This window comes from Gouania willdenowi, chromosome 17 (genome assembly GCF_900634775.1).
Source record: "Gouania willdenowi chromosome 17, fGouWil2.1, whole genome shotgun sequence".
In the NCBI taxonomy this organism is placed as follows: domain Eukaryota; kingdom Metazoa; phylum Chordata; class Actinopteri; order Blenniiformes; family Gobiesocidae; genus Gouania; species Gouania willdenowi.
The window spans coordinates 4,658,233-4,674,450 of NC_041060.1; the positions used below are offsets into that span (position 1 = coordinate 4,658,233).

Here is a 16,218-nt window from a genome sequence, read left to right on the forward strand (position 1 = left end):
TAAAAAATGACACAAAAATATATAAAGTGGCAACAGAGATACTGCAAATTTAACCAAAATTTCCACAATATGAATAGTTTCCAAGTGACAACAAAAATACACAAAATGACTTGAAAAGCATGCAAAATTATAGAAAAATCCACAAAAGTTTAGAAAAATAATATAAAATAACTAATACACAAATGCGACTACAAATACACAAAAAATAGAGATTTACAAAATGACAACAAAAATTCACAAAAAGAACATAAATACCTCAAATCTAACCAAAACATCTACTATACCAATAAAGATGTAGAAAAATTTACAAAATGACAACAGAAATACATAATCATAAAGTGACACAAACAGTATATGAAATCACAGAAAATTACACAAAAATAACTCATAAATAGGCAAAAAAATATACAAAAATGCATATAACGGCAACAGAAAGACCACAACTCTAACCAAAACGTACACAATACAAATAAAGATACAGCAACAGAACAAATGATTAAAACAATAACACAAATCCACAAAAATGACTCTGGAAACAAACAAAACAAGCACAAGAACACACAGTTTCTTCTTCGTTTCCTGTGTTAATGCTCGGGTTTATCATTGTTCTAAATGTTCACATGAACTTTGATCGTGTGTAAAATGTGATAAAAGTTGCACATCTCTGCTATAAATCATTTATACAGTTTGTGGAAGTCCAAACTGGGCTTGAGAGTCTAATTAAATCAGAAACTACTAATGATCAGTGAGGATGTGTCAGTGTATCTCTCCTATTATTGACAGACTGAGTGTGTGTGGTGTCTGGGGAGTTAACGGAGAGCTCTAATGGTCTTATGGTGAGTGTCAGTTTGCTACAACACAACATGACATCACTGCTGGTGGTAAGCTGAGGTTTGGGGGGTTGGTTTGGAGCCTCTGAGCATTGAAAGGTCAACCTGGCCAATGAATAACTAGACTGCTGAAATGCAAACGAGCTCATCCCTGCATGCAAACGCAAAGAAACACAGACGCACACACACATGCACATGTATAAAAAACATCACAATCTACAAAACATCAACAAAAAAGCAGCACATAAGATCCCGTTGGCATGTCGTGAGCACAGAACCATCAAAACCAGCCTTTCTCTAAGTGTTTTCATCAATGTCTTGTCTAGGGACAACATTCACCACTCTTTTCTAGTTATTTAACAATAAAACACCTGACAGTTATACAATATAAGCAATATGCAACACAGCAGTTCATAAAAACCAGCCTCACTGTGTTTAACAAGAGAACAACTCAATGGTCAAAAGCCAACAGCCTTAGAATTAGCTCACAGGTGCTTTGCCTGATGAATACTGTACCGTGAGCGCAGAAAATGGATGGAAAACATAGAATTTACTTCCTGGAAATATTGTAATTAATATTAAACAAAATCAAGCAGAAATTTAAAATCTGACACTAAATATATCTTCGCATGCATGTTTTGGGGAAATAAACTTGTAAATGAATGGACAGAGAGACGGATATGTCAATTCTCACAGAAAATCTGATGTAATATGACATCCTTTATCATGTATAGAATAGAATAGAATAGAATAGACCGTTATTGATCCCCAGAAGGAAAATTCACACGTTGCAGCAACACAATAGAAGAGTAAGAATAAAAATAAATACCAACATAAGATAATAGTGCAAAATGTAAGACTGTAGGGCAGACATACATTTAAAATAAATTAAAATTCAAAAACAACAACAGCAGAAAAAAACCCACAACAAATGTGTAAAGAATAATTGAAGGAATTTGGTTGTATATATTATCTATACGACAGAGACTAAACCCTCACACACATGTTGTTGAACAATATCAAGTATTTCCTCCATATTTCACACTGTAAAATGGATTGGTCGTCAAAATTGGCCTCATCTCAGCACATGCTTGTTTTTTTATTTCACTTCTTTAATTTTTTTCAATCAAAGAAATATTTAGTAGTAATATTTATTTAGTCATTAATTGCCCTAATTTAACTTTTTCCAACTTCTAATTTTTTTTTTCAGTTACAGTACTCAAAAATATTTTCCGTATGATTCGAATTATATTAGTTAATAATAATTATGTATTAAGTTTATTCAGCATAATACATACACTGAAATATTCAGTCAGGCCTCCCATTTTCCATGAACACAGAAAACAAACCAACAATGTGGAATTTATCTTCTGAAGCAAAAAGCAATAACAGTAGTTCAATAAAAACTGGTCATGGAAACACCTGAAATTTGAAAAAACACTCAAATAAATATCGCTAAAAGTTTTTATTCTTTCATAAGGAGGTTTTTCAGACATTTCCTTATTGAAATGAATCATTAAAGCTCAATGAAAGCACTTTTTTTTTTAGATATAACGCTTTTATTTTGCAAAAAACTGTAATGAAAACAGCTTAGGACACAATCTAAACCATCACTTCCATGTGTTGGGACCATGTCACACATTTCCATGGGATTAATCCTGAAAAACCGGTGGCTGAGTGTTTAGCAAGCGTAGCGTTCCTGCTTGTGTAAATCATCTGAAGCATATCAATGTGAGATAAATGAATAACAGCATTTGACTCCATTTACCCTGTTTATCGTGTTTGGCATGATTTCAGGAAGTTTAAAAGTGAGTAAAGGAAAGAAAAAGGAACAGAAACACTGTCACAGTGCACACGCACGTGCACACATAGTGAAACCTGAGCAGCAGCCGCTTTAGTCACCGCGTTTGCATCTTTCATTGATTTACAAGGTAAAGCACCTGGAAATAAAAAACTGCCTGTGAGGGAGACGTCTGAAAGCAAAAAACGCTGATGAACAAACACACAACAATGATACAAAGAGCCGACCAATGAGAGCTCTCGCTGACACAGTCATCATGGCTTTGTACCAGAGCAGGATGAAGTAAAAATGACAGAGAAAACACATTATGGCAGTCGAATTTAATCTGAAATTGTTGAAAAAAACTCTCAAAATTTCTAAAATCCTGCAATTTCTCGCAAATAAAACCACAAAATTTCACTAAAATGCACAAAAATGTGTTGCAAAATCAAGGATCTTTGAAGAGAAAGTCCCCCAGGGACTGAAATCAGTCATTTATTGCTTGGAGACATCATAAATATGCAAAAAAAACAAACAAACACAAAACACTTGAGGTGTAAATACTCAGTCTATGTGTGTGCAGCCCCAAAACAAATCACAAAATGAGTTAAAAATAACACAAAATGACAACACAAATACACAAAATGAATTAAAAAACACACAAAATAAGAAAAAAATGCACAGGAAGACTCCATAAGCAGGCAAAAGTACAACAAAAATACATAAAATGACACATAAAATAACAATACAAACACAAAAAAATTACTGTAAAAACCACAAAATGACAGTAAAATGCGTTAATTGACAACAAAAATACACAAAATGACAAAAACACTATAAAAACACAAAACACACAAAATGACTAAATAAAATAAATAAAATAAAAAAATTAAAATAAATAAAATTAGGAAAAAATAAATAAAATTACGGAAAAATAACCAAAAAGACTCCAGAAGCACACAAAAGGACTCCAAAAATACAGAAAATGAATCCAAAAAAGACAAAATAACAACACAAACACAAAAAATGACTGCAAAAACCACAAAATGACAGTAACATGCATCAATTGACAACAAAAACACACAAAACTGCTGTGACGGCTGCAGATCCTTTAAATCCTGGGTCTGGCCACACCCATTATCATCATATGTGATAAAGTATTTCATCCAGTAGTGAATCCAAAGCAGTGATCACATGACCATGACTTGTATTGTGTCATAAACTTTAATGTGATGCACTGTTTGTCCACTAGGAGGCAGACTCTACCTCACATTAAACACTAACAGTGAATCTGATTGGACAGTCACTAGATCCATTTAAAGAGACAGTCGCTCCAGTGGAATCTGTGGTTACATAAGACACTTCACCCGCATCGCCCAGTATGAATGTAGTGAGTGTTGGTTGGAGGGGGCAATGGTTCACTATTGTAGTCTGCCCCAGAGCAGCTGTGGCTACAATAGTAGCTTGCCACCACTAAGTGTGGAGTGAAAGAATAATGCCTTATAAAGCGCTTTGAGTCACCAAAATAAAGCGCTATATAAATCCAATGCATTATTATTATTAGAGATCCACGTACCTGCATCTCCTGCTCCACACGCAGCCTCTCCTGACTCAGCTCCTCCTGGTAGAACTGGGAGGAAAAAAAAAAATGGCATATGATGTTGCAGGGTTACACATAATAACTATAAATACACAAAAATAATGGAGAAATGTAAAAACTGAGAAGAAAAATCTAGAAAAGGACAAAACGACAGAAACATACATGAAATGACAATAAATATACAAAAAATAACAACAGAAATACACAAACTTAGCCAAAAAAAAATTAGCAATATAACTAAAAATGCACAAAAAATAATAGAGGAATTTACAAATTGAGAACAAAAATACAAAAAAATGACAAACAATATACAAAATTGCAGAAAAGTACACAAAAGGACAACAACAACAACAGAAATAAATAAAATGACAACAAATATGCACTAAATGACAACAGAAGTACACAAAAATGCAAGATAACTAAAATCACACAAAAATAACAGAGATATTTATAAAATGTGAATAAAAATACACAAAAGGCTCAATATACTATGCATAATTACAGAAAAATATAAAAAAATCTATCAACAAAAACAACAGAAACGTATATGACAACAAATGACAACATACATAAACAAAATGACAACAGAAATACATAAAATTAACCAAAAACAAGCAAGACAACTAAAAATAGACAAAAACAATGGAGAAATTTACCAAATGAGAACAAAAATACACAAAATGGCTCAGAATAACTCAAGCAATAAATGACAGAAAAAAATGCACAAAAGGGCAACAAAAACATATACAATGACAACAGATATACGCAAAATGACCACAGAAACTGATGAATATATTGTCAGACACTTTATTTTGAAGGGATAAAGAATGTGCAAATATACCTCCACATCCTTGTCCTTCTGGGTGAGAGAAGAGGAGAGCTGGTGGACCTGTCCCTCCAGTTCTCCCACCCTCAGGGTCAGGGTGGTCTTCTGTCCACTCAGATCTTTAATGATGGCGTCCTTAGAGTCCAGCTGCTTCCTCAGCTCAGCTATGAACCTGAACGAACACACGCACGCACACGCACACACACACACAGTATGAGTGTTAGGCTGTGTCTGAACAGTCCCTCCTATCTCCTTTCCTATCCACTTTTCCTTAACCCCGTGGATGACATCACAGGGTTAAGTGAGCGCTCTTGTGTGCGTGTCCCTTTAAATGTTGTCGCCGCAAGGAATTGTGGGTCAGCATTATCTCGCCTCCTTTGGTATTGGATGAATCAGTGTTTCCTAGGCTAAGGGAGGTTATAAAGGAAGAATTGAGCCTCCTTTCCTCAGCTTAAAGTGAACTTCAAAACTGCTTATCATGGCCACCACTTAAACACTTCTGGGGGTAAAGGAACAGTGGATAGGAAAGGAGATAGGAGGGAATATTGGGATAGCAGCCCCAGCGTTTGGATGAACAGGAAGTAGAAAACGTTACGTACTTGTCTCTGTTGATGTTGGTGTTGGACGGGGATGGGGACAGGAGACTCTGGTCCTCCATGGTCTCCATGGAAATGTCTGAGGAGGGAGAACCTGCAACGGCCGCCATGTGCTGGGCCTGGCTCCGTGCCAGCAGCGCCTCCTGCAGGACACAGAGGGTTAATACACGTTTAGTGACGATGAGGAAGTGTTAGTGAGGAAGAACAAACCTCCTGCAGCAGCTGGATCTTCGTCTCCAGAACCTGCTGCATGTGGTCGATCTCCTGCTGCCTGTCCTGACATCGTCTCTGGAGCTCAGCCTCATTCTGATTGGTCAGGTTCTCCGCTGTTGTTCTGAGAGGAAAAAATGTAATTAAATAAAACCTAAGAACAACACAACCTTGAGATGGATTTTCTGATCAATACGTGAACTTTTCAATGCTATCATCAGGATGGACCTTCCCAACATAGAGACAGATTTTAGCACTAAGGACAAAAACTTTTATCACAGGAGGCGGGGCCACAAAAACGTGTTTGTATCTGATCTGAGGGTCACATGATCAACATTCATGTTAGAATTTAAAGTATTAATCAATCAGATCATTAACACAGAAAACTAGGAAGAATTTGGGTGTTTGTTGTTTTTTAGTGCGTTTTTGTGTTATTTTTGTGTATACCTGTGGTTGTCCTGTATGTTTTTTGGAGATAATGTGTATATTTATGTTGCTTTGTGTATTTTTGAATTTATTTAGTGTATTTTTTTTTTTTTTTACATTTTTCACTCATTTTGTGTATTTTTGTTTGCCTTTAGTGTATTTTTGTTATACTGTGTCATTGTTTTGTTTGTTTTTCAAGTCATTCTGTGTATTTTTGTCATTTTTTTTTGTGTTTTTGTGTAAACCTGTAGTTATCTTGTGTGCTTTAAGAAAAAATGTGTCATTTTTTGTTCACTGTGGGTTTTTGAAGTAATTTTGTGTATTTTTGTCGTTCTTTTGCATGTTTTTTAAGTCATTCTGTTACTTTTGTGTATTTACGTAGTCGTGTGTGTTTTTGGAGTCATTTTTTGTATTTTTATTGTCATTTTTGTGTTAAATTCTTGCATACTTGTAGTTGTAGTTGGAAATTAGTGTATTTTTGTTGTTTTGTTTGTTTTTGGATTCATTTAGTGCATTTCTGTTGTCATTTTGTACATTTTATTGCTCATTTTGTGTATATTTGTAGTCGTTTTGTGCATTTTTGTATTGCTTTTGTGTGTTTTTCTGTTACTTTTGTGTGTTTTTCTGTTACTTTTGTGTGTTTTTCTGTTACTTTTGTGTGTATACGTAGTCGTCTTGTGTGTTTCAGGAGTCATTTTGAGTATTTCTGTTGTCGTTCTGTTATTTTTTTAGTATATTTGTCACCATTTAAGGTGTTCAGCATTAACACATTCATGAGAGCCAGGAAACAACATGATGTCATCACTGAAATAGTTTTACATCAGTCCTGGAATAGAAGAGATGAAGTAAGAGCCACGCCCACTTACACTTTATGTTTCTAAGGTTTTTACTTTAATACAGACATGAACAACTTCGATCACAGTGGGCGGGGCCACAAACATGTGATTGTATCTGATCTGAGGGTCACATGATCAACATTCATGTCAGTATTAGAATAACGACCAATCAGAGCATTCTGTGTATTTTTCTTCTCTTTTATATATTGCTCTGTCCTTTTGTGTATTTTTTTTTGTCATTTTGTGTATTTTTGTTTGCCTTTAGTGTATTTTTTTGTTATTTCTGTGTATATTTGTAGTCACCGTGTGTGTTTTTAGAGCAATTTTGTGTGGTTTTGTATGTTTTTCTGTCATGGTGTGTATGTTTGTTGTCCTTTTGTGTATGTTTGTAGTGATTCTGTAAATTTAGTGTATTTTTGTAGCACTCTTGTGTGTTTTCAGAGTAATTTGTGTTTTTGTCATCATATATACCTTTTTCTGTCATTTTGTGTGTTTACTTTTGGGGGACTACACAAAATTACAACAATCCTTCTGTCACCAGTTGCTCATGTGTGCTTTGATACGTTTAAATATAGATTTTTTTCTCTTGTAAACTTTGGATATATTGTAGAATTTGTGACCTATTACTTCCTCCTTCTTTTGAGGACAAAAATCCAGCCTTCATTTTTAACCCGTTAGTCAACATCCCATAATTCCTGCTCCTAGAATGGAGCTCGCCATCCCGTCGCCATCCGTCCCCAGTCTGGACGCTCTTTACAAACGTTTTTAACTCTCTGCCCCACATGCAGCAGCAGCTCGGGTAACTGGGATATTTACAACCAGCCTGACTAACACTCCCTGTGTCTGATCTAGACCTTCAGCACATGTGGACGCCACGCATACCACGCTTTCCACCCGAAGAAGTCAGAAGTCAGATGGAAGAGGATTCAGTCAGAGAACTATGTAAAATATTTCACTCATAACTGTCAGAATGAGATCAGAGATCAGAGAAACAGACTGTGGAAGGAAGCAAATACTGCTTCACATCAACACTTTAACACAATAGTACAACACAACTCAGTCCAACATCAACACAGCCAATTTTTATCAATCAAACTGTGATTATATATCTGATCTGAGGGTCACATGATCATCATTCATGTCAGCAATAGAATAATGACCAATCAGAGCATTAATACAGGAAACTATGAGGAGTTTCTGTTTTTGTTGTTGTATTCTTTTGATGTTTTGTATATTTTGTTGTCATTTGATGTGTTTTTTTAAGTCATCACGAGTGTTTTTGTTGTTGTTTTAAGTATATGGCATTATTTATACATATTTTTTTAATTTTGTACATTTTTCTGTCATGTAGTATATCTATGGAGTCATTTTACGCATTTTTACGCATTTTTGTTGTCGTTTGGGTTTATAAAATCATTCTTGTTGTCCTTTTGTGTATTTGTCAATCATTCTGTGTGTTTTGGAAATCAATCTCTGTGTTTTTTAAGTCATTTTGTCCATTTCTGTTGTCATTCAGGGATTTTGGAGTCAATTGGTGCATTTTTGGTGTCATTTGTGTATTTTTCTGTTATTTTGTGTTTTTTTGTTGTACTTTTGTGTGTCTTTTTCTGTATTTACTTTGGCGGCTGTAATACAATCAATACAACAAGAACAAAACAATCCAAACCAATAGTGACCTTTTTAATGATCTGCTGCTGCATCTTTAATACCGAACAGTAGATATTTTAAACTTTGATTTATAGTTAACTTTTTTTCAGCTACTCTGGTTCTTATATTTGATATATGTAATAATGTCAGTAACGTGTGTGTGAGTGTGTGTGCGCGTGCTAATGATTATCTTGCGCAAACAAACTGATATGCATGAAGAAGCTTGATGTGTGTGCACTTACAGAGCCTGGTCCAAAAGCTCCTGCTTCTCCTGCAGCTCCTGCTTCAAGCTCTCTACCTCCACCTTCAGCTCGATGTTCTGCAGCAGACGAAGAACAAGAGAACAATCAGTTTAACAGCCAATAACATCATCAATACTTGGTTAGCATCTGACCATTTTCATCTTTCCTGTAGTTTTAATCAAGTTTGTCTGTTGAACCCGGCACCACAAGAAACCAACATTTCTAGTATTGACAAGACAATAAAGTTTGTACTGGTGGGATGTTTTAGGGACTAGTGAATCATTCATAAACTCAGCCACAGGATTTTAGAATCGCAACTCATTTTATTTTGACCTATTATGACTCTGAACACACAAAGCGACAGAAAAGAACACAGAATGACAACAAAAACAGCAAATAAACACAAAAGGTCTCCAAAAAAACAACTGAATGACACAGAAATACACAAAATGACTCCAAAACACACAAAACAACCGCAAAACTACACACAAAAGAGAAAATTATTCAAAACAAAAAAAATACACCATATTATTCCAAATCCAAACAAGTTCACGAGAAAAATACACAAAAAAGACCCCAAAAACACAAAAAAATTATATAATAAAATGAATAAAATTACCAATAACAAAATACCAATACTTGTGTACGTGTACTTGCCAATACTCATACCACGCACGCACGCACGCACACGCACACGCACACACACACGCACACACACACAAAAAACACAATTCACAACAATTACTTAGAAACACACGAGACCAGAAGAAAAATAACAAAAACTGATAAATATTCAAAACCAGAACAAAAATGCACAAAATGATTTAAAAAAAATACACAAAAATGACTCCAAAATTACACAAATCTACAGAAAAAACACATAGAACTGTAACAGAAATGCACAAAATAACTACAAAACTACACAAAACTAGAACAGAAATGCACAAAATGACTACAAAATTATACAAAACTACAGCAAAAACACACAAATCTACAACAAATGCACAATATAACTCCAAAAGTACAGCAAAAACAAACAAAACTACAACAGAAATGTACAAAATGACTCCAAAAATACACAAAACTACAGCAAAAACAAAACTACAACAAATGCACAAAATGACTCCAAAATTACACAAAACTACAGTAAAAACACACCAAACTATGACAAACGCAGAAAATGACTATGAAATTGCACAAATCTTTAGCAAAAACACAAAATTAGAGAGAAATTTACAAAATAACGTGAATTACAAAAAACAACAACAATTTGCAAAAATGACAAAAGCCTTTGTTCTTTCCTGTGTTAATGCTCAGATGTTTCTTTGTGATATAAACCCTAATGGTGAACACTGAATGATGCTAACATGCTACAACTAATGGTGGTTATGAAGCTAATGCTATAGCTAATGATAGCAGACGCTGCTAGAAGTAAGACTAACTGTGCGTGTGAGTAACGTTTGTGACAGTCAAGAGGGACATTCATCCATCCTCAAAACAACCTAAATATAGACGCCCACTATCATCATCATCATCATCATCATCATCATCATCGTTGAGCACCTGCTGCTGGGCCGAGAGCACCAACCGCCCTCAGCAACAGAGATGTTTTTAGCAGACGCCACAGTGATAAGAATGGAGTGGAAGATCCTCCAAATAATGTGTCCATCATCACCATCTAAAGGACTTTAGTGTGCTGGAGTTTATCACCAGTTCATCCCACGGCTAACATGCAAAGATCATTAGTTGAACATGTTTATGGACTGTAGGAAGAAACTAGAGCATTCACTACGTTCCACTAACTGGTCAAAAATACGAAAAACCACAATAAAAGCGCACAAAATTATAGAACATTATACAAAATTACTCCAGACATACAAAATGACAACAAAAATACACAAAAAATTATTGAAAATTACTAAAAAAAAATCACAAAAACCAACAATAAAATGCACAAATCGATGGAAAAATACAAAAGAATGAGTTCAGAGAAACAACAAGACAACAAAAATACACAAAATTAACACAAAAAGATGACAAAGAATACACTAAAATAATAGAGAAATTAACAAAATGACAACATAAATACATAAATAAATAAATAACCAGACAAAAATTAAATTACAACAAAAAATATAAGTGCACTCAAGACATACAAAAATAAACAAAATTGCAAAAAAAAAAACAAAACAAAAAAAAACACTCACAACACAAGAAATGACTCCAAAAATACAAAAACCGACAATAAAATGCACAAAATGACAGAAAAATACAAATACAAATGACTTCAGACATGTACTAAAAGACAACAAAACTACAAAAAATTACAACAAAAATACAACAAAATTAACACAAAAATCTATAAGACAACTGAGAATACACAATAATAAAATAAATACACCAAAGGACAACAAAACACACAAAAACATATTAACTGACAACAGAAATACACAAAATGTACCAAAAGCAGAGCAAGACGACTAAAATACACAAAAATGACAACAAAAATACTCAAAGTTACAACAAAGGGCATATACTATGAAGCTAGATTTCCTCTTATCACGCTAACTTCCGGGATTTGATCAGTGTGTGCTGTCCTATGAAGCTGGCTAATGAAGCTAAATCACCATGGTAACTTAGGCTGGACGACTAACCTGGTTTTGTTCTGGCTAGGATCTGAGCGAGTACTAAAGTACTAAAATCAGGCTGATAAATTAATTATATAATCAATTAATTAATTCATGTATTGTGTGGTGATGCTGAGAGCCTCAGTGCTGTGAGATAATATAAAAAACAAATATTGTCCGTGGCTCTGATGAACGCAGCATCAGAAACAGGGACAAGGTAAAAGTGAAAACTGTTAATTCTCTGTTTATAATCTCACTAACTTAAGCATTAACACTCATCAATTCCTGCATTAATCCCTTCCTGTGTTTACTGCAGCAACAGTGTTGATTTTGGTCTGAATTATGGATTTTAATACTTCATATTTTTAAAGAATTATTCCTCAATTGTGACGTAAATTGCTCTCTCCAGTTCCTCTGATTGTGATTGGTCTGACGCTGTAATCTCCAAAAGCGCGCACGTAGCCAGGCTGAAATCACCTCGCTTAACTTGGAGAGTTGATATCTAGATTTGTAGGACAGCTTCTGTCTGATGGACAATGTCTGAAGCCTGCAAACGGAGATACTGTAAATCCAGGATATGATTATATAGCTTTGTATATAAAATAGGCCCAAAAAAATATCAAATTACAACAAAAACACACAAAATGATAACAAAAATATTCAGATCCAGATTCAGAAAACTTGATTGATCCCAAAGGGCAATTAATTTGTAGTAAACCTCAGAACATTTACACAAACAAACAAACAAACAAACAAACAAACATCACAAACAATCACTGTGTGTAACTCCCAACAGTTCAGACAAGATTAGAGGCTCAAGAAAACACTAGTCCATGACAATAGAAATAGAGCACATTTCAAAAGGTCTATGTTACTTAATAAACACAAAATAAAATGACCACAAAAAATACCCCAAATGACTCAAAAAAGCCACAAGATGACTACAAAAATAACAGAAAAGTAAGGTAAATAAAACCACAACAGAAATGTGACAGAAAATACACAAAAAAACAACAAAACACTTTGTTGTTTCCTGTGTTCATTCTTTGATTGGTGAATATTCTAATGTTGACATGAATGTTGATCATCTATACAACCACAGTTTTGTGATAAAGTTGTGTCTCTGCATCAGTGTGTGTGTGTGTGTGTGTGTGTGTGAGTTTTACACGTGATGAATAAATGAGGAGTGTGAGTCCTGAGGCTCTATAAATAGAAATGCTGATTCTCTCTCAGAGATCACTATGTGCCTTGGACTGGTCTGAGATCCACTGAACGCTGCCAATAGTAGCTCACAAACTGTGTGTGTGTGTGTGTGTGTGTGTGTGTGTGTGTGTGTGTGTGTGTGTGTGTGTGTGTGTGTGTGTGTGTGTGTGTGTGTGTGTGTGTGTGTGTGCGTGTGTGTGTGTGTGTGTGTGTGTGTGATTATTAACCTTTTCACAGTGAGGGAGATACTTTAGGGCTTTAGGTTCAGTTAGAGATCACAATGATACCAGTGATCATGGAGGGATCAGTGTGTGAGCGCGCGCACACACACACACACACACACACACACACTCCAGTTTCTAAAGTGGGTGATGATTGTGAAAACAAACAGCAGCTGAAACAGGTCACCTTGACACAAGTGCAACACAGCCCTAAACACACAAACGTATAAACACGTGAGATTAAAACTGAATTTTTGTTCTGAAACGGAAAAAACATTCTGACATGTTTCTGTTTTTTAGTTTTGGGACAAAATCACACATTTACACATCATTATTCACCAGGAAACTGTTAATTGAATGTCTAGAAATGGACAAAAATATCAAATTCTGCCCATAATCCCATTCAAAATCTTGCGCTATGTGTTAAGGTTCAACTTGCGATCATGTTATCCTATGACTGAGGATAAATGCAAAACTTCATTTGATGTTTTTTTTTTAAAATGTGTTGGTTCAGGTTATTATGACTGTGTTCAAATCAGATAAAAAAGACAGGTTTAGCTGATGGTGTATTAGCTGAACTGGTGATCAGTTTATCTGGTGACACGTCATCTACACAAGCATCTACACAGAAAACTACGCAAAACTACAAAGCCTTTGTTATTTCCTGTACAAGGTGACTAAAAAACCAAACAATGACAGCAAAAATAGCCAAAAACATATAAAACTAGAACTGCTAACAAATATGAAAGGGGGCCAAGCCTTCCCGCGCGACTTGGCCCCCAGGTATTGCGGAGCCCATGGAAGTACGACACGAAGGATGGCGGGCTTGGGGCGAGCATCAAGACACGGGCCAACATGTCATTTGCAGTGTTGTAATAGTCATGGGCGTGGCCCAGCCAAGGTAATTCAGATCTATTCAAGAGTGGGCATGGCCTATGTCAGAAGATAAGAGTGTATTTAGGGAATATAATATTTATGAAGATGTGATTTAAAATGTGAAAGTTACATCCCAAAATGCTTTCACACCCATTATAGCGCCACCTAGTGGCACACATTTTGGTATGGATGATCTGTGTCCTCTTCTATAAATACCCTGTAAATTTCACAGCCCTCAACATTAATAATCCATCTGAAATAAATGTTTGTTGTTTGTGTTGTAATAAGCCACGCCCCCTTTTTAACAAATCGTGATTAACTATGAGATATGGACTGCGGCATCCCGATTTTCTAAATCACCCAGTATATAAATGTAAAACTAACAACAGTAGTTGACCCCATTAACACTTTTTAGCTTGTTTGGTGTGATTTCCGGAAGTTTATTGGTCAGTAAATTTAAACAGGGAAAGACAATTAAACGGAAACAAAACTGAAAAGTGTAAAGTGACGAGGAAATGGGTAAACTCTGAAACTTTGAAATGGAAAATCCAGTCCTCAGGGTTTCTGTCTTCAACAGTCTGTGATTTACTCTCTAACTTCAGCCACCAGAGCGTGTCAGCGCACTGTTTAAGGGAGAGTAAAGGTCTCTTAGGAGAGCTCTTCTTCTCCGCTTCATTGTCTACTACCAAAACGCAGAGTTGAAACTGTCGTCCCCAGTGGTCATAGACTATTTTTTGTTTCACAACTGTTTTTTTTATCTTTTTCTGTAAACAAAAATGGGCTACATCAGCATCTTTAACTTTTCCTGATTATTTAGAGCAACCAAAAGCAGCACAAGTTGTCATTTTGAGAGAAAAAGCTGCTAAATGACCTAAAAATCTGGCTGAATGCTTCATTCCAATAGAAAACAATGGGATGTTTACAGGCATTGGAGCCGTGTGACATCATCAATCAAGTTATTTCAAAATGGAGGAACAACTAAAACTGTAAAGTAGTCTCATTTTTAACAGGCGATTAAATTAATATGGTGTAAAATATAGTGTTTTGTTAGACATACAGTAGATCTACTATTAAGTACATTTTAAAGGTTTTAGGATAGATATGTAAAAACAGTGTAAGTTTTTGGCACAGATTGCAAACAATGTTGTTTTTCATACATTTGTTTCGATGTCTCAATATGGGATATGCACCTCCGCGTCATATCACATAAGCCCTTTATCATAAAGCCAACCTGATTGGCTGGTGAAATACATGAATCTGCGACAGGTAGTCCCACCTACTATAAGTAGAGTGGGCGGAGAATACATTGGTATTCAAAAACCTCTTCTCATCAGGAAGCTTCTTGCAGCGGCAGCTGAACTGTCCACAGGTGGATCCTACTCGGATTCCGTCGCCGGATGCCACCAGGTCAACCAGTGTTTTTCCTTGGCCCCAGACTCGGGACTACACTGCTTCGGCACCCTACCGTAAAAAAAAACGACCGCTGACACCCCTGTCTTTGGCTTGGCTCACCACCTACAACTCGACGCCACCCCACGGCTATCGAGCACCGGACCTGACACCCCAGTTGACAACACTGCTGTCGCCATCCCATGTGGTCACCAGGAGCTGGTTGTCGGCAATCCACCAGCATAGCGGCTACCATCGTTGCCGGCTCAGTCGGCACAGTCAGGGACGGAGGCCAGGGCGCACAAGTGTATCCTGTTGCATCACCTAGACGACCTAGGTTTTGTAATAAACATGGAAAAGAGCATGTTGGTACCGGTACAGGAGATGTTGGTCACGCCGGAGTGTGCTGGGACTCTGTGCCACTGGCGCGCCCAGTTTTTCCTGACGCAAGGGGTGCTGATGGGCATCGTGACTTGCAGGAAGGTAGTCACCACGGGCGCCAACCTGACAGGCTGGGGAGCGGTGCACGAAGGGGGGATCGGTGAGAGGATGCTGGAGTGTGGGTCTCCAGTGCTCCCACATCAATTACTTGGAACTCTCAGTGGTGTTCCTTGTGCTGAGGCATTTCCTTCCATTCCTCACGGGCCACCATGTCCTGGTGAGTATGGCCAATACGACCACGGTAGCGTATGTCAATAGTCAGGGCGGGTTACGCTTCCGTCAGCTGCACCTGCTGGCTTGCAGGCTGATCCTGTGGAATTGCAGTTGCCTCCTCTTGCTCAGGGCAACGCACATTCCGGGGACTCTGAATTCGGGTGCAGACCTGTTGTCCAGGGGTACACCGTGTTACAGGGAGTGGCGGATTCACCCGGAGGTCGTGGAACAATTATGGACCAATTATGCACGGGC

General features: G+C 36.6%; 1 protein-coding gene across 1 annotated transcript in view; it reads right to left on the reverse strand.

Moving 5' to 3' along the window:
• Positions 1-16,218, reverse strand: part of LOC114479062 (myomegalin) — a 61,273-nt gene that overhangs the window by 39,931 nt on the left and 5,124 nt on the right. The window contains exons 5-9 of the mRNA XM_028472515.1: positions 8,994-9,070; positions 5,843-5,966; positions 5,636-5,775; positions 5,052-5,208; positions 4,187-4,240 (exon numbers count right to left, since the gene is read on the reverse strand). Coding sequence (XP_028328316.1) covers positions 4,187-4,240; positions 5,052-5,208; positions 5,636-5,775; positions 5,843-5,966; positions 8,994-9,070 — 552 coding nt within the window. The remainder of the gene's footprint in view (positions 1-4,186; positions 4,241-5,051; positions 5,209-5,635; positions 5,776-5,842; positions 5,967-8,993; positions 9,071-16,218) is intronic.